Source organism: Amphibalanus amphitrite, unplaced genomic scaffold, assembly GCF_019059575.1.
Source record: "Amphibalanus amphitrite isolate SeventyFive unplaced genomic scaffold, NRLGWU_Aamphi_draft 000305F_arrow, whole genome shotgun sequence".
Classification (NCBI taxonomy): Eukaryota; Metazoa; Arthropoda; class Thecostraca; order Balanomorpha; family Balanidae; genus Amphibalanus; species Amphibalanus amphitrite.
In genome coordinates, this window is record NW_024881800.1 from 589,482 (window position 1) to 607,656 (window position 18,175).

Below are 18,175 nucleotides of genomic sequence, written 5' to 3' on the forward strand. Positions count from 1 at the left end.
TCACCAGCAAGGATACATTTCAATATCTGAGACATGTGTCTAAATAAGACATCCGGTCACGGGACCGAATAAGCTCAAAGAGCGGGCTGCACTCGCAACAAACGTATGTAGACGCCTAGCGGGACGCAACGAGGCATGTTTTATATCACTGAATACAATATAATTGATTTGATACACCTTCTCTCTTTTCATAAACACTGTTTCTGGGTGTGACAAGCGTGACAATTATATCGATTCCGTCCGCCGTCGGTCTTCTCTATAGAGAAGACTGACTATAGACGGTCGGCAGCCCACACCAGACAAAAAAAGTTCCATCCAGCGACAAATCGTTTTATCCGCCGACAAATCGTTATGTCCACCGACGATTCGTTATATCCGCCGACGAATCGTTATATCCGCCGACAAATCGTTATATCCGCCCACAGTTATGTCCGCCGATAATGACCTCTGTTCACTGTCGGTCTAGTCGGCCGGCCGGCGGCGGAACACTGTGGCCGCCACCAGCACGGCCAGGTTGAGCAGCAGGCTGCCGGTGAAGCTGATCAGCAGCAGCCGGTCGCCGGTGCGCAGCAGGGTGGTCAGCAGCCGTGTGACACAGGTGAGCGCCGCCAGCAGCCAGGTGAGCCTGCTGACGGCGCGGCCGCTGCGCGCGCGCACCACGGCCCCCAGCTGAGACACCTTGCCGCTCCAGGCGATCGGTAGGTCCAGCTGCAGTAGGAAGGTCAGCAGGCCGAGCGGGAGAGGCCCGGCGGCCAGCGCCAGCGCCGTCAGCGCAGCGCTGGCCAGCACCAGCAGCTGCGGCGCGCCCAGCAGCCCGCGGCGAGCCAGCAGGAGGAGGAGGATGGCCAGCAGCTGCGGCGCCAGCAGCAGGTGCTCCAGATAGCTGGTGAGGATGTAGCCGTGCCGCAGGTGATAGCAGAGCTGGATGGAGCAGCTGGCCAGCTCCAGCACGGCGGAGCTGACGCTCAGACCGGCCGTGGAGCCGTCTCGGAGGAGGGATACCAGCTGAGGCAGCTTCAGGGCCACCGACGGACCGATGGTAAGCCAGTCGCAGAGCAGGGCGAGACGCACCGCCCAGAGAGACATCTGATCACGGAAAGACGGTCACATAATATGCCGGCTTTTACCACAGATAGACGGTCACACAATGCAGGAACAGATGGTCACAAAATATACAAGAACAGACGATCACACAATATACAAGCAACTGACCGGGGATAGACGGTCACACAATGTGCCGACATCAGAACATCATGGTCGCACAATATTACCGACAACTTGCCAGGGACAGACGGTCGCACAACCTCCCGGTATTACCTAGTTATAAAAAAGGAATGACCTAAATTATCAATTTGTATGTTTGTATAAACAATACTTACGTCCGGCACTGTTTGTAAACAATCGGTTCAGCTGCACGGTCTATCTCATTCAGCACTGCTTAGCGCCAGCACCAGCAGCAGCACCAGTCACGGAGCTGCCCACTGCCCAGCACCAGTCATGGGAGCTGCGGGCTCGTCTGCGGCCGTTCCGCCGATGCAGCTGTGCCGGGAAGCGTGCACCCTCGCACAGCCGTCTCGCGACGGTTCCATCGCATCGCGACACGTCTTCTTATCTCGGACAGAGCACAGGAACTGAACCAACTGATAGTGCCTGCCCGCTGCAGTTAGCAGTTAGCACGCGCCCGTCGCGCTGCCTCGGCTAGTGACGGCTGATAGCAGGCATGGTGAGAACCACAGGACGGGCGGTCCCGTTGCGGTCCCGTAGGCACGAGAAGAAAAAAAGGTAAATATGTGCCAGTGCACCCTCAAAAATGAAGATTTTGATAATGCAAAAGCTCACCCGATAGAGGTTGGTTCATATGCATCATCTAAATTCTAAAATCTAAATTGGAATTCATCGGCATGGCATAACTGACGGCGGGAGTTACATAAAGGAACGATGACACGAGACCTCGGACTAGAAAGGAAAACTTTATTTGGAAGCATCTGCTAGCCGAAATGAGGAATCCAACTCTTAGACAAAAACAAGGCACCTGACACATTTACAACGCAGCCGATTTTTTGCGATTTGATATATTGTAATGGGCGGTATGAGGAATTTGAGAGGCAAAATGCGTTTTTATTAGTAGTGTTTCGCTTAAAAGAGTGAGTTTAGAGTCTTATCTTAGGGTACGTCCGCTGCCGCTATATTCATACAACCGGGCCTGATTCCCTTACCTTACCTTACCTTACTTTGATCAGAATTTTGAAAGGCTCTTTGGCCTGTGGGGTACCGTTCTCATCGAGCTCGAGGCAACTTGAATGTCAAAACTCAGTCAGGCACTGAGTACCTGATGTTTGCCCAGTGGGCGTCCAGCCTGGATTTGAAGAGGTCTACAGAGGCAGCGCTCACGACTGAGAGGGGGAGACTATTCCAGTCGTTCACTACCCGCGCACCGAACGCTTGTCTTCTCGGTCTTGATTCGGCCCTCGGCTTCAGGAGTTTCCACGGGTGACCGCGGGTGCGCTGGACTGCTGCAAGAGTGAAGAAGTCCTCTGGAAGCAGGTCCATTCCGCCGTGGAGAACCTGGTACACTTGGATCATATCCCCGCGACGTCTTCGGTAGAATAGTGATGGAAGCTTCAGTGCCTCTAGTCGTTCCTCATATGGCAGGTGTCTGATAGAGCTGACTAAACGAGTGGCTCTCCGCTGAACACGTTCGATCAGGAGTTGGTCGGCTCGGTCAAAAGGACCCCAAGCAACATTACCATACTCTAAGTGGGGGCGAACAAGTGCTCTGTACAGCAGAGGGAGTGTAAAGTCGTCAATATGCTCGAACGATCGTCTGACAACCGCCAGCATCTGGTTCGCCTTTGCCGCCGCCGCCGCTGCTTGCTTTCTGAACTTGAGGTTAGGGTCCACGTGGATGCCCAGGTCGCGTACGGTTTCAGCCACTTGCAGGTTGACCCCTCGCATCGTGTACTGGAGTTGAGCGTTGTTGGTGCCTAGGTGAAGAACCTCGCATTTGTCCTGGTTGAAGGGAAGTTGCCATCTGTCAGACCAGGCCACCACAGCATCAATGTCGGCTTGCAGAGATGCCGCTTCCGAGGGTGCTGACACGCTGCGGTAGATTTTTGTGTCGTCCGCGAACATTTTCACCATGCAGTCGACGACAGCGGGCATATCGTTGATGAAAGCAAGGAACAGGAGCGGACCGAGGACCGAGCCTTGCGGCACTCCACTTGAGACGGCAGACCAGCCAGAGAGGTGACCGTTGACGGAGACTTGCTGCTTCCGATCGGAGAGAAAAGCATCGATCCATTGAAGAAGGTTGCCTGACACACCAAGACTACGAAGCTTCAATAGAAGGCGCTTGTGAGGGACCGCATCAAAGGCTTTACGAAAATCAAGGTAAACTGTATCAACTGGGCTCCCCTGCTCAATCATCTTACTCCAGTCGTCCAGTACCTCAATGAGTTGCGAGTTGCAGGACCTCCGTGGGCGGAACCCGTGCTGGTGCTTGGAGAGCTGGTCTGTTGAGCATAGGAAATCCATGAGTTCGTCCCGGATCAGTGATTCGAGGATTTTGCACGGGATCGACGTAAGACTGATGGGACGATAGTTACCAGGAGTTTGCTTGCTGCCTTTCTTGTGAATGGGAATGACCGTTGCCGCCTTCCAAGAGTCGGGAATAACGCCTTGATCGAGAGAGGCACGATAGATGGAGGCAAGTGGACCAGCTAGTGGCCGGGATGCGAGTTGCAAGAGCTTCGGGTGTAAGCCGTCAGGGCCCGGTGCACAAGTCGTCTTCAGGGTCTCGAGCTTCCTCCTCACAGCCTCGGACGTGATCTGGATCGTCTCCAACGGACGGCCAGCGTACTGTGAGGGTGGTTCGGGAATCTGTGAGACGTCTTCGGCTGTAAAAACACTGCTAAAGAAGGCATTCAAGAGGTGCGCTTTCCCGAGATCATCGCTTACCACCAGCCCGGAGTCATCTTTGAGGTTTTCGAGCCTGGCTTTTGTTCGGATCCTAGTGTTGGAGTAGCGCCAAAAGGCTTTCGGGCATTCTTTGACGTTTCTGGCTAGGCTGATCTCCAGGTCCCTCCTCAGATTTCTTGTCAACTTCCGTAACCGGTTTCTACACTGAGTGTACCTGGTGTAGTCAATGATATTCTTTGAACACACATATATTTTCCACAGCTCTTCTTTTCGTTTCTTCAGCCGTAGGGCCTGCCCATTTCCCAAGCTAGATAAGTCGTGTTGTAGGCATCCCTCGCTCGCTATCTCATCTGATTTGATGATTGATTGATGATGATGATATCTCATCATCATCAAAGTGATCTTTCACTTTGGCCGCTTGGAACAGCGACTTGTGTCTAATAATTTCTGTTGAAGTTGGTTATGAAGCTTCATGAGTTGAATCGGGTATTATTAATGAATTAATTCTGATAAAGGGTGGAATAAAATAATAAACAATTCAAATTGGGCTTTGATTCCTTTTCAATTTTTTTTTATCGCAGCCCTCTTCAAGTTCAAGTTTTAAGAATCAGAAGCCAAGCTGCTACGTGCCCTTACCCAAAACAACAACAAGAACCTGCTTCAGAGTTCTATAGCCTTGCCTGCTTCAAAGTCATACTTGGAATAGGCTAATTTAAGTACCTTCTGCATCCATTACACTTGAAAGTTGAAAAATTTGAGACCTGAGATTACTAAGAATGATTTAGGTACCTACTCAGTTTTCACAGTTTACTTATTTGTACAGTGTACAAAGTATCCATACTATGCTATGCAGTGATCAGTGATGTGCAAAATGGTAGGGTTTCAGGTGAAATCTGAAAACAGGGGGCCTGGGGTGATATGATCAAGGATTTTGAAATTTGTTTGATTTAGTCATGTGATAATTAACCTGTTAAAGGTACCAAAAGGGGGAGGATATCCAAATGATCATGTGACTAAAAATGCCCTCTGGCGCCGTTTTCAGATTCCACCGACTTTCATGGATGCCTAGTGCCTACTGCTGACTGCTGAGAGTGTGGGAGGACAAAAATATGCAAAGATGAAGAAATGATATGAACAAGGAAGTGTGCTTTACCAATAAATTTTTGTAGCAAGGAAGTAGGAACCATGGAATTTGTTTCAAAGCAAAGAATCTATTGCTTCAAAGAGTTCATTGTTTCAGTGCAAAGTTTCATGAGTGCAGTGTTTCAGTTTTGTTTGCCTATTTGGGTACATTACCTTGTCTTAAGACAATATTCAATTATGAATCAAATTAAAATGCCTTTATCTGTTACCTACACAAATATAATAACATTTATTAGATCAGGTGACAGGCTGGTCTTCGAAATATGAGCAACTCACCTGGTTTACCCACCTGGTTGGGTTCCCTGAACCCCAGTGCCATTAAAGGAAAAGAGGAAGGAAGTGAGTAGGTCAAGGAACAGGAACCCTTAATCCTAGATGCACCAGCCAAAGTTCTTGTCTGATGGAAATTATGAAGTAAGAAGGCTGAAGCTGAGCATCTTCCATGATGATACGCATGAAAACAGTACCTACAACTACCACTAAGGAAGTTAACACAAGAGTACAGCTGTACTAAGCTACTGCCTACTGGTAGATAGTTAGTACAACAAGATAGTGAAACTTTAACAATTTAACATGCTATGATAGATAACTTTGTGGGATACACCATTAGAATGTTGGTAGAAATAGACATGTCTGAAGCTATGTTTAAGATAGGATGTCTTCCACAGGCATCTCCAGCCACCTGCAGAAGTTCGCTCCTGCCGGGACCATGTCATGGCGCCTGCTGCTGCCGCTCGGGCTGGTCACCCACCTGGTGTTCCTGGCCTCCATATTCGACATCTACTTCACATCACCCATTGTGCACGGGATGGCGCCCCAGAAGCCGCTGCAGCCGCCGCCGGCCGCCCGACTCGTGCTGATCTCGGCTGACGGGCTGCGTGCCGACAAGTTCTACTCGCGAGGCGCCGACGGACGACCGCTGGCGCCATTCCTCTGGTGAGTGAGACGTATGGGTGTGGGTGTGGGTGAGAGTAAGTGTAACGCTGTGTAATGAACGAGATCGGAGTTTAATCATATCACATACAGAGTGCTGGATGTGGTAAGTCTCGGCTCATCAAGTGATGCTGGTAGTAAGAGGGCTGAGATGCTTATCTTGTCAGTTTTCACCTCATTTCATTATAATACTGATGTTCTTTCTGGCTATGTCCGAGTTCGCCCCTGTCCAGTGTCCGTACCCGTCTGGACATATCATTGGTCAGTGTGTCCCTTTCCCACTCCGCCCCCCTGAAGCCCGCTCAATGATGTGCACAAGGGAGTCCCGTGAGCACATCATTGTCCCGTGACACGGGACATCAGCTGACAGTTCCCCCCCCCCCCTCTCCAGCCGGATGGCTCGCACACGTGGCGTCTGGGGCGTGTCCCACACACGTGTACCCACCGAGTCCCGACCGGGACACGTGGCGCTCGTGGCCGGCGTGTACGAGGACCCCAGCGCCGTGACACGCGGCTGGCAAGAGAACCCCGTGCCGTTCGACACCGTCTTCAATCAGAGCTCGCATACCTGGGCGTGGGGCAGCCCGGACATTGTGCCCATGCTGGCCAAAGGTGAGAGCAGTCAGCGTGGGCAAGGTGCCGGACGCCGGTCCAGTGGCTAATTAAGTGCAGATCATTTAGCTATGAGTGAGTGGGTTAGTATGTGTGTCAAGTGACTCGAAATTACTGTTCGCTATTTCCTCATGTCAATTTAGGTACCTATTTAGGTTCGCAGTAATATTTCATCACGTGTTTTCTAAAACAATGTACTCAATACTTCTGTACCTACGTATTACGCATGAATGGGCAACAAAGCCACGAACTATCATTTGTTCCGATAACACCAGCGTCCTGTGTTGTGACTTGTGAGCGATGTCGCTGAATCCGCCCCGTCTCTTCCCTCTCCCCAGGCGCCACACCTGGACGGGTGGACACCTTCACATACGACGCGCACGAGCAGGACTTTGCGCGCGGCCTGGCCTCCGAGCTGGACGGATGGGTGTTTGATCGTGTCTCCGAGTTTCTGAGGACGGCCGCCGGCCACCCGGCCACGGACGCGCGTCTTCGTCAGCAGGGGACAGTGCTGTTTCTGCACCTACTGGGACTGGACACCACGGGGCATGGACATAAACCGCAGTCCAGGTGGGAAACGGGACTGGGAGACGTCTAGATGTCACCAAAAACTAGACACGTCTAGACACAAATAGCAGTTCAGGGGTGGGGCACGGAACTGGTGCAGCTGTAACTTTTTTCTCGATTTATTCATGTATTACAGGCTACAGCATGTGTCATCTCATCAAGTTTAGTTGATAAAAAGTAATTTCATTGATGTGAATCAGAGAGCTGACTTGCAACTTGCCATGTATTGCTATTGCATGCTCCCCGTCCTAGCGGCTGTAATTGATCGTTTGTGACCGGTTCCTTTCAGTCAGTACGCTGACAACATTCGCTTCGTGGATGCCGGACTAGAAAAGCTGATCGGTGAGATCGACAAATACTTCAACGACAGCCGAACGCTGTTCGTGTTCTCGTCAGACCACGGAATGACCGATTGGGGTGAGTGCCATCAAATCTCGTCTCTCAACTGCGCTAGAATATCCCCTCCTCTGTTTGGTGCATAATAAGTATAAGTTACATGCAATATGCGGAATCGGATATTCTATAGAATGTCTAAGCGTTCCGCAGGTCTGAGCGACCGGACTTTCTGTACTGTTTGCTGCATGTCGATACGAAGAAACATATCCCTGTATGATGATTCATGTATGACAGTGGTAATTCGTCCCTAGGTTCCCACGGCGCGGGCGACCCGTCAGAGACCCAGACCCCGCTGGTGGCCTGGGGGGCAGGTATCCGTGGACCGCTGCCGGCACCGGACGGCGACCCGCCCCCGGACGCCATCACCGCCGCCCTGTACGCGGGCCGCGCGGTCGATCAGGGGATGGCAGAGGAGGGAGAGAAGAGAGAGGAGGGGAGGGAGCTGCTGGAGCTCCGCAGGACTGACGTGGCTCAGGCGGACATAGCGCCGCTGGTGACGGCGCTGCTCGGTCTCAACCTGCCCGTCAACTCGGTGGTAAGTGAGAAACAACTTTTTGACTGCCGTTAGCTCTGTAGTTTGAGATGCAATCTTCAGTCAACTATGGCTATGTGATAATTAGAGCTATGGATAGTCGATACGGCCGTAACCTGATAATGCCTGATGTTGGTATAGCAGAAGGCGACGACGAATTACTGCATTCGCTACGCTGCAGCTGCTTTGGGTCGAGATCTAACTATACATATACGGCCCACGCACAACTTGTATAACCTGTTTATTGATAGCGACAATTATATTCGACTCCGGCCTGCTGTGTTGCTACTCCAGTTCGGCCAGTGACCTTTCTCTGACCTCCCATCTGTCATCATCTCCAGGGCCGTCTGCCTCCCGACATTCTGGGCGTACCACCCGACCAGCGGGCCGACCTTCTCTTCACCAACGCTCGCCAGCTGCTCTGTCAGTACGAGACACGCCGGCAGCAGCGGCGGGCCGCCACGGCCGCCGCGCTGTACTGGGAGCACGGCAGGCTGGCGCCGCACGCGCAGACGCAGATGGTGAACAAGGTGCTGGACTACATGCAGAAACGCGACTGGGATAACGCGGTGCGTATTTGTGTGTGTGCGAAAGAGAGAGCTGGCAATGTAATTTTTTGTGTTGCCGGCAGTCGCTGCCAACTTCTAGGTCATTTATATTTGACGTAAAAGAAACCATTTTAAACTAATGCGCATGCACTGTTCGAGAGAAGCATTCAGTTTCCTATCACTCTCAATTTCAGTTTTTTCCGTTACTCAACGACACTCTGCTCACTGTCTGGCCGACGCCCCGTTCAGTATCTGAGAGCCATTCTATCAGGCTGTCTTACCGTCCTCTTGCTGACCTGAATCTCCCTAATCTGCAGATGTTTCTGATTGGCGAGCTGATGGACCTGGCGCTGGCCGGAATGCACTACTACCACACGTACGACCGTCCGATGCTGCAGACCGCTGTCACACTCTGCTACCTGGGATGGATGCTGCTGCTCGCATCACATCTGGTCAAGGTGAAACGCAGGGGGCATCGGGGCCAGTCAGGGACCATCGGGTTACTCAGGGGCTCAGTCAGCAAGGTAACGGCCAGACCTTATTCTGACCCCCACCTGCGTACGCTTGACACTCAGTTCTATTTTGTATTAACCCGGCAGGCGGTGGGCCTCCCAGCCACCTTCCGCGCGGTGGGGGGGGGGGGGGGGGTTTGCCCCCCCCCCGTATCTCCGAAACTACTGGACGGATCCGGAAAATTCAAACGGTGTTCGATAGCCCTGTCAAATTTGTTGAGGGAAACCAAATTTCATTGACCTCGGGGTCACCGATGACGTCACAGGTCAGGTCAAAGATAAAATGTTTCACCGTTCACGGGGCTTCTAGGGAAAGCGAGTAACACCGAGTAATGAGGCTTGAAATGATCTCACGCATGTCAAAGTGTTTTTATTTTAGGCAAAATAAATATCTAAAACAGTAAAACAAGCTTTCGGCATTACGCCATCATCAAGTAATCATCATCACGCCATCATTACGCCATCATTACGCCATCATCATCAAACTTGATGATGGCGTAATGCCGAAAGCTTGTTTTACTGTTTTAGATATTTATTTTGCCTAAAATAAAAACACTTTGACATGCGTGAGATCATTTCAAGCCTCATTATATTAATAATAATCATGTCATCCATCCTCGCCCACATAAAAACACCGAGTAAAACGCATTTTGTCGAAAATCAGCGATAAGGCGTCAGTTGTCTAGTACATATGTTGCTATTAGAGGTCACTGGTCATACCAGGTCAGGTCACAGGTCAGGTCACCAAAGGTCACCAAGGGTCACCACATGAGCCCAACTTTACTAAGGTTATGCGATGCATGTTTTATGGCCAGTTTTTCATTTCCAACTCAATGGTGTTGGTTATAAGACCATCAGGTACGGTTTAGGTCACTTTCTGGTGGAGGTCAGGTCAAGGTCAGGTCAAAGAGGTCAAATTTCAAAGTTGATATTTTTGCATAAAATGGGTATCGATTCGATGCGGCTCGTCACGGGGAGTCTAATGGTGGTCTTCGTTTTGCGCTACGAGGTCTAGAATTGCTAAAAATTGAGTTTGAAAATTTGACGTCATCAATTTTGAACAGTTTTTTTCGCTATAACTTGGCCAAAAAAAAAAGAGGTATTAATCTCAAATTTGGTATGTAGATAGAAGGCGGCAGGGACTATCACATATATTCCGTTTTTTTGAATTTCAAAACACTTCCTGGATTTTTCGGCTATTATTTTCAAAAAATCTATTTTTTGATTTTTGGGGGTCAAAGTCTAAAAAATTCGAAAAACCGAAATAGCAGTTTTGTAGCCCTTTTGATTCCACACCTTTTATGTCTGAAACATTTTTCTGTATCTCTAAAGCTGTAGCCCTGACAGGTCTTCCCGCGAAACCTTTTTTTGGGTCGAAAATGGCAAAAATGACGTCACTCTGACGTCATTAGCGGCCAACATATCATAGCCTTTGGAAAAAATTTTGGTCACCATGTGCGCTAGCTGCTCCCGGGAGGGTACTGAAAGTTTGGTGACGATCGGCGCAGCGGTTCTCGAGATATATTGAAAAAACTAAAGGGGGGCAAAAAAATGCCCCCCCCCCCGCCTGGAAGGTTAAGAAGTTATTTGCATTACATCAGCACAGCAGATGGTTCACACGATAACACTATAAAAAGACCGTTCTATTTTTTTTTTTACAGCACAGTTACACCCGATATAATAGATGGCTGGCTAGAATTGTCCGAGAATGTAGAATTTTCCGAGTCTCATTTATCTTGTCTTTGTTTTAACTATGCATGCTCTATACTAGTGGTGTCAATTTCAGAAAAGGCATGTCCAATGTCCGTCCAATGTCCAATGCTTACGTCGATTGTCCGTCCAAAAATGTCCAAGCCAGCCATTTGTCCAAAGATGTCCGACGCCTACGCAGTAGTTTACACTCAACACTGCTATTTAATTTGCTTTTAATGTACCATTGCCAGCTGAAAAGTGTTAATCATATCGAAAACTGAGCTTTCTAATAGCCAATCAATGTTAAACACCATTACTTTATAAAAATGTTGATGTGTAGCAAGCGATGTCCAAAGTTGTCCAAAGCCTGCTGTCATTGTCCAACCGAATTCCGAATTGGACATTGGACAAAATCGGAACTCCGAAGATTCAAGTTCCGATTGACACCACTACTCTATACATGCTTTGTTCTACGTACATGCATCTATCATTGTGAGCACACCTTCCCCACTGTTACCTTCCACTGTCTCACGCTATCACACCCCTCCCCAGACGTCTGGCACCTCCGTGCCTGCCGAGGGCCCGTCGGCCGGCGGACCGGCCGCTCTGGCCGTTGGAGTGGTCGGTACCAGCGTGGCTGTCTTCCTTATCGTCGGTGAGTGTTAAAACCAGAACGGACTTTCACGGCGAGCCGATGGATCCGTCCAAACCTTCGTTATGCCTCAGACGTGACTTCTTAGTACTTATGTACAATACTTCATAATATTTTGGGATAGTTTTTTTTTTGACAGATGTAACTATATCATGTCGTTGATCAATGACTTCCCCCCCCCCTTCTTCCTCCGCCGTCAGCCAAGTCCCTGCCGGCCCACTACGCCGTCTACCTGCTGCTGCCGGTGCTACTGTGGTCGGTGCTCGCCTACGACGTTTCGGGGCTGTGGGCAGTGAGAGCCGCGGCTGGAGATAGGGGCACCGTGCTGAGGCATGGCGCGGTGCTGGTCGGCATCGAGCTGCTGGTGAGAGGGGGAATGACAAGGAATGAGAGATAGGGCAGGCGAAGAACTATCTTGCTGATATTTATCTTGTGGCTGCTGAATGAGAAGAGGGTTTTTTGATTGTTTGTACCATGACTTCTGAGCAAAATGGAAAGGCACATCTCGTCTCATTTATGCGAAGCCACCGAACAGGCTGAGATGGACGGAGCGTGTGAAGCGACGAAGCAGTCGCTTGACACCATCGTTGCCCGCCTGTTTCGCTAGCATTGTCCCGTCTTGAGTTCTCACCATCTCCTCCCGTCAAGCCGTGCATAATTTTCATCCCCTCCCGGCCAGCTGTCCAGATGTTGGTGTTTTTGAACCGTGTATAGCCCTCCTCCCGTTCATTTTCCAGGTGGTGTCGTTTTTCCAGCGCTGGGTGCTCTCTGTACTTCTCCTGGCCCTGGCGCCCTGGCCGCTGACCCTGCCAAAGTACAGGAAGCGGCTCACGGTGCTGTGGGTGGGATCGTCGGTACTTTTGGCGGGGTTCCCACTCAGTCCCGTCATCACCCATCAGGCTAACTATCTGCTCGTGTGAGTACTGGGTGGTAGGGTGAGCCAAGTATCTCTTGGTGTGTCGAGTACTGGGTGATAGGGGTGGACAAAACACCTGCTGGTGGGGTTGAAATAGATGGGCAAGTTATTTATAGGGGTGACTCAGTGAGTACTGGGGGGTGGGTGAGGGCGGGCTGTCCAAGTGATTACGGAGCGAGCGAAGCGAGCGTAGTCTTTCCTTAGATTAACGGAAATTTCTGAGTATGAGCGGCCGGCCGGCCGGCCGGCCGGCCGGCCGTGGTCACGCTTTTGCGAGGCTTATATCTCAGCAACCACTTGACCGATTTACACGCGGTAATTTTTGTAGGGTAGCTTCATTCCTTCTACCAAGTATTGGACTATTCCCGATGCATGTGGGTGACCCCTTATGCACGTGCCACGTGCAAAACGAAGAGGTGTCACTTTTGTAATTGTTGCAATATCTCGGTAACTACTTGGCCGATTGCGCTGAAAGTTGGCATGTAGGTAGGCACCCACTAGGCACTGCATATACATGTGCCAGAGTTGGGGTGCTGCTGCACGTGCGCACGTGCAGGGGTCGTTTCCAGATCTCGAGAACGGCTGGACCGATTGCGCTCAAATTTGGTACGCGGTTAGGGACCGGTTAGTAGGGTGCCTTGCACAAGTCAGTTGGGACCCATTTTGCACGTGCGCACGTGCAGGGTGCCGCTTCCAGATCTCGAGAACGGCTGGGCCGATTGTGCCCAAATTTGGCACATCGCTAGAGACCAGTTAGTAGGGTGCCGTGCACAACTCAGTTGGAGGTACCCCCTCGCAATTTCGCACGTGCAAGGCCCACCCTCTCGCTCGCTCCGTTAGTCGCCCCAAAAGGCGTTATACTGGTAATACGAGTTACGTAGGGAGTATATACGAGTTACGAGTTACGTAGGGATAATCATTATTTGGTATGAAGCTGGTTTGCCGCACATTAGGCTCTGAGTTTTCTGATTTTGGACCATCGTGATTACGGTACCGACTGTGACCGCGATATGCCTGACTGTTGCAGGAAGGCGGCAGCCATGTTCTCGGCCGGCGGAGTGGCGCTGGCCTCCCTGTCGTAAGTAACGCAGGGTAGTGGCGTGGGGTAGTCAGGGGTTAGGGCGGTCCCAGAGGGAACGAAACGGGACGGTGCGTTGCTGTTCCTAACTCTTTGTAGTGGGTCTCTCACTCTGCCTCCACGCACGAGTTGGTTGACTCAGCCACATTTTGACACGCATCACTCAGTAGATCCGTTTGAAGTATACTGGTACGATCATTTTTAATTGTCGCAAAGCTCTTTTTTAACCAACAAACTGCAAACCGTCAGCACGAACTCAATGGACAGTTTTGACGAATTTGCGCGTTTTACTTCTTTGCTCGTTTTATACCGGGCTGTCATGCACATCAGCTGATGGCATATCCCTCCCCTTCTCTCCCGTTCCCAGCGGTGAGCTGCGCCTGTTCCGACCGGTGGACCGCCTCCGTGAGCCGCGTCACTGTCGGCTGATCCTGCTGGCGCAGGTGGCGTTCCTAGCGGCCGCCGCCGGAGCTACTCACGCCGTCCAGTCGGCTGTCGGGAGCCGCACCGCCGTGCCGGGATTCGTACACGTGGCGTCCTGGGCCATGCTGGGTAGGTGACGGGAAGACTAGCATCTACTAGTTGGGCCATTTCATATGTGGGTAGGTGACGAGGGGCTGAAAGGCAGAGAACAGGCATCCTTCTTGTCTCCTGGCCGGCGATGCAGCTCGGTAGGTAATGGATGACATATTATGTACTATGTAGGCACCTTCTGTTTAATCACTTTTTGAACTTCGAGTGTAGCTGCATTGTTAACTGTTCGGTATACTTAGCGTAATGACTCCAGGGCCTCGTTTCATAAAGCGAGTCCGTAACTTACGGCGGTTTTTGGTCTTGTATTGCAAGCGCATGTGAAGCGATGGCGATAGTTTGAATCGTTGCATTTATTTATCTTGCAAGCAAGAACAGAATGGAGAAGGGGAAATAAATTTATCGCTTCACATGCGCTTGCAATACAAGCCCAAAAAACGGCGTAAGTTACGGACTCGCTTTATGAAACGAGGCCCAAGATGCAACCTTATCAGTTGCATAAGTAGTAACGCGTCTGCGGGTAGTCATCCCTGCCCCTCAGTAACCATGTCCCTGACCTCGCCCTTCCCCGCTCCCCCAGCTCTGTCGTGGCTGCTGCCGTGTCTCAGCTCGGCGTGGCTGCTGAACCGTCTGCTGCACGTCACGGCTGCCCTGCTGGTCCCCTTCCTGCTGCTCAGTCTCGGCCGAGAGGCGCTCTTCCTGCCGCTGCTGGCGCTGCACCTCTACTCGTGGACACGGCTCGAGCATACCGCCGAACAGAAACAGGTGCGAGAGATGAGACTATGGGGCGGGACGCGACGAAGAGAGGAAGGGTCGATGAAGATTAGAGCTGGATATGCCCCTTGCGAGATGGGCTGGTCAAAATATGTGGTCAGTATTTGGTTACGAGCTGCACCAAAATAGTTTTTGTGATTAATCGAGATGATTATCCAATTTTAATGCAGTCTTGCAAAGCAGTGTCTAATTTGGGCCTGGGTAACGATCAGTCAGTGATATAATTTTCCAGATCCCTCCCTGTCTTGTGTCCAAGTTTCTTCTCCTTCCAGCCTATGCGCTCTGATCTGGCCTACTTTTCCTCCCTCCCTGTTCCGTTTTCCGTTTTCGGACATCTAGTGCCTAATCCTCTCGCTATTTCTCCCCTCTCAGGCCTTAGGTTTATAACCGGACATGCCGTTAGGTACAGTCCACAGCAGAAGTAATGTGTGGTTTCAGCCATGGGTATGTTCTGCTTCTGAAGCCTAGGAACGATCAGCCAGACCGCAACGAGACTTAAAATGTAGCTTACATGTATCTTCACCCTTGCAGCTACAACTTTATCTATTGACGTCTTCTTTTCAATCAGTCCGTATTTAAAAATCGTCGGTCAAAGCCATCCGTTGAGATTGGTAAAACCACACATTACTTTAGCGGTGGGCTGTACTTCTCCGACCTCCTATTTCTGACTCCCGTCCTATTTGGACGTGTGTAACGCGTCTGACCATGTCTAACCGTGTCTAACCCCCGCCCCCTCCCTCAGCTGGCGGAGCTGTCGTTTGACGACCCTCTGAGGAAAAACGAGGCCCGCCGGCCGGCCCAGTTCGGCGACACACGCAGGGCCTTCTTCTACGTATCCTTGCTGATGTCTCAGAGTTGACAGGGGAGAGTCACGGGGGCGAGAGGGGAAGGGTCAAGTCCTCGCTGGTCTGCGCATTGTGTTGATTTAGGAATTTTTATGGGTTGATGTTTCTTGCCGAATGTTTTGACATGATCATTGTGTACGTCTGTCAATGTCATACGTCACATGATATGTCTGTTCCAAGGATCATCTTAAAGATGTGTTTTCTTCTAATTAGATTTTGTTAAATTCATTCAGTCTCAATCGATTCAAATTTAATCATTCTGGAGATTGATCAAATGTCACTATTGCCTTATGTTTAGCCCCTCGCTCCCTGCTGCTATCTACGTCGGTCTGCTTCCTTAACCACCCTGTCACGCAGTTGCTGTTCGTCATGTTCGCGTTCTTCGGTATCGGTAACATCGCCAGCGTCAACTCGTTCGACCCGACGTGCGTCTACGCGTTTGTGACCGTGTTCAGCCCGTGGGTGATGGGTGCGCTGCTGCTCACCAAAATACTGGTGCCGTTCCTGCTAGTCTGCTGCTACGGAAGAGCCGTGGCTACTGTGACCAGGGTGAGACGCCGGATAAGGAAAGGGATTTAGGGGAGGGATAAGACTAGGTTTGGTGAGATTGAGGGATGACTGTGATTGGTGGGGCCTTTTTTGTTGTTGTAACTACCGGTGCTGATGGCCAGCTACAGCTCAGAAACTAAAGACTCCGTATCATCGGTGCCATAATGATAACTGGTGTTTGGTCCCAGAGCTCTTTTGTCATCTCTCAACAGTCGCATTTAGATCTGAGTCGTAATAGCATGCCCTGGCCGTCCAGGGTTTCTTTCACCGAGCATTGCATCTCCTGCCGCATAAGACCAAACGTGCTTAGTGTTTTGATGCAGCTCCCTCGGCATCTCCTCCGCCGTGCTATGACTCGATTGTTTATTCTGATGTCTCCGACGTGTCCTCCCCCAGATGTCGACCCAGCGTCTGTTCCTGACGGTGCTACTGATGTCGGATGTCATGTCCGTCCACTTCTTCTTCCTCGTCACCGACGCTGGGTCGTGGCAGGACATCGGCTTCTCCATATCACACCACGTGATCGCCACAGGAACATCGTGTTTCCTTCTGATACTGCACGGCGCGGCGCGGGTGCTGACCAGTGCCACCTGGTGGTCGCCGGTGGAATCTGTACTTACAGAGCGGCGCCGCAGTCGCGTGGACCGGCTGGGCGGCGGGGAGATTGAAGTGTCTGTGGTGGGAGGGAGTGCCACGCAGGGGATTAAACTCGAGTGAGCACTGAGGAGGCTGTGAGGACACGTCGGGCGGCGTTGCTGGACAGGGGGACAGTGAGGGAGATTGAGGAAGTGTGCTAGGGTGTGAGCCGGGTGTGGGTGGCCGAGGATTGAACGGGAGTGAGTAAAGGTATGAGGTGTGTTGAGGATGAGGGTGTGTGAGGGGAGTCACGAGTGGGTATGATGAACGCGGTTCAGGCGGTAGTAGCATGGCCAGGTGTATGGGGATGAGTATTGAAGAATGGACGTAGCCTGGATGGAGTTTGCATGGTTTTTGTACCCTCTGCTGCTATCTTTCACCGAGTAGTGGGACATATTTTACTCGGGGTGAGATTAGGAACGTGGCTCAAGAAGTTACTGCTTTAAAGGCACCGGGCCAGAGGACCAAGACGTGCCCGGACAAAAGTGTTCAGTCTTGAGAAAGGAAATGTGGAAGTGGCCCACTCCTTGTGCCAGTCCCACCGCACCCATTTTACCTATTGCAATGCAACTAGGGTTGACCACAATTTTACGTGAATTCTGGTCACTGAGTTCGTCTCGACCGAGCTTGGTGTGCTATGTGATCGTCCATTGTTATGGCATTGCTTGCCATCTTAAGTGGCACGCATGTCTCCATGTGGTAGTGGCGACAGATCTCTGGTTTACTGTGTGCCCCCAGACTTGGTGCCATCACCGACGCATGAGATTCGATTTTGCTTGCCAATTACTCAGTGATTGCGATTTCCTTGCGTGTATCTTTTCCAATGCACCACAGCGTATCACTATCGATTTTCTTTGACGACAGCTTCTGCAGTATTTCCCATCCCCAGAAGCATATCGCTCGCCATTTTCTAAGTTGCCGCCAGGGTTACCATGGGACTTTACCTGATCGGGTGATTAGGAGCCAAGGTTGCAGTGAGGCAGCGCAACTTTGCCTATGTATGTAGTATGGGATATTCTCAACACCGCTACAGTCCGTGTCCTAGTCTGTGATTGGATGGTGGCCTTTGGTTGCCACCGGTTGTCATGGCAACTGTGGCAGCACGAGCTTTCTGTGATTGTTGACTTGTAGAGCATGTAAATCGCCATTAATGGCGTAAAACGGGAGAATTGTACACAAATTATTAATCCAAAGGGCATTATGTTCATGTTATGCGTTGAGTGGGCACTGTGAAATGATAGTCTCTCGTTAATACAGAGTTGTGAGCTTTGAGCTGCGGTGATGTGGATGTGTTTTTAGGACTTGAATCTAGTCTGTGTTGTACCCAGCGATGAGCGAATC

General features: G+C 50.9%; 2 protein-coding genes across 4 annotated transcripts; one reads left to right on the top strand and one right to left on the bottom strand.

The window, feature by feature from the left end:
• Nucleotides 1-1,743, bottom strand: LOC122388004 (solute carrier family 66 member 3-like). The gene is made up of 2 exons (XM_043378736.1): nucleotides 1,380-1,743; nucleotides 1-1,086 (listed from the first exon to the last, which is right to left on the bottom strand). The coding sequence occupies exon 2, from the start codon at nucleotides 1,084-1,086 to the stop codon at nucleotides 463-465; it is 624 nt and encodes a 207-aa protein (XP_043234671.1). The 5' UTR covers nucleotides 1,380-1,743; the 3' UTR covers nucleotides 1-462.
• Nucleotides 1,744-2,025: 282 nt separating this feature from the next.
• On the top strand, nucleotides 2,026-18,106 carry LOC122388005 (GPI ethanolamine phosphate transferase 1-like). 3 transcript variants are annotated; one of them, XM_043378739.1, is made up of 17 exons: nucleotides 2,026-2,168; nucleotides 5,730-5,997; nucleotides 6,386-6,606; nucleotides 6,945-7,176; nucleotides 7,463-7,590; nucleotides 7,821-8,104; nucleotides 8,443-8,670; nucleotides 8,967-9,107; nucleotides 11,406-11,508; nucleotides 11,706-11,869; nucleotides 12,243-12,421; nucleotides 13,449-13,499; nucleotides 13,867-14,051; nucleotides 14,611-14,795; nucleotides 15,547-15,636; nucleotides 16,007-16,198; nucleotides 16,595-18,106. In XM_043378739.1, exons 2-17 carry the CDS (start codon nucleotides 5,771-5,773, stop codon nucleotides 16,913-16,915), a joined length of 2,931 nt encoding a protein of 976 aa, XP_043234674.1. In that variant the 5' UTR covers nucleotides 2,026-2,168; nucleotides 5,730-5,770; the 3' UTR covers nucleotides 16,916-18,106. The 3 variants fall into 3 exon arrangements, with proteins under 3 accessions (XP_043234674.1, XP_043234673.1, XP_043234672.1); XM_043378738.1 differs by having other exon boundaries at nucleotides 2,026-2,144; XM_043378737.1 differs by having other exon boundaries at nucleotides 2,057-2,087.
• The last annotated feature ends 69 nt before the right edge of the window (nucleotides 18,107-18,175 follow it).

Excerpts from the sequence above, each read along its gene's own strand:
- LOC122388005 (XM_043378737.1), top strand. Across the intron at positions 6,607-6,944 it reads TGTGCCCATGCTGGCCAAAG|GCGCCACACCTGGACGGGTG; the intron begins GTGAGAGCAGTC and ends CCCTCTCCCCAG. Across the intron at positions 15,637-16,006 it reads CACGCAGGGCCTTCTTCTAC|TTGCTGTTCGTCATGTTCGC; the intron begins GTATCCTTGCTG and ends CCTGTCACGCAG.
- LOC122388004 (XM_043378736.1), bottom strand. The coding sequence starts at position 1,086 with ATGTCTCTCTGGGCGGTGCGTCTCGCCCTGCTCTGCGACTGGCTTACC.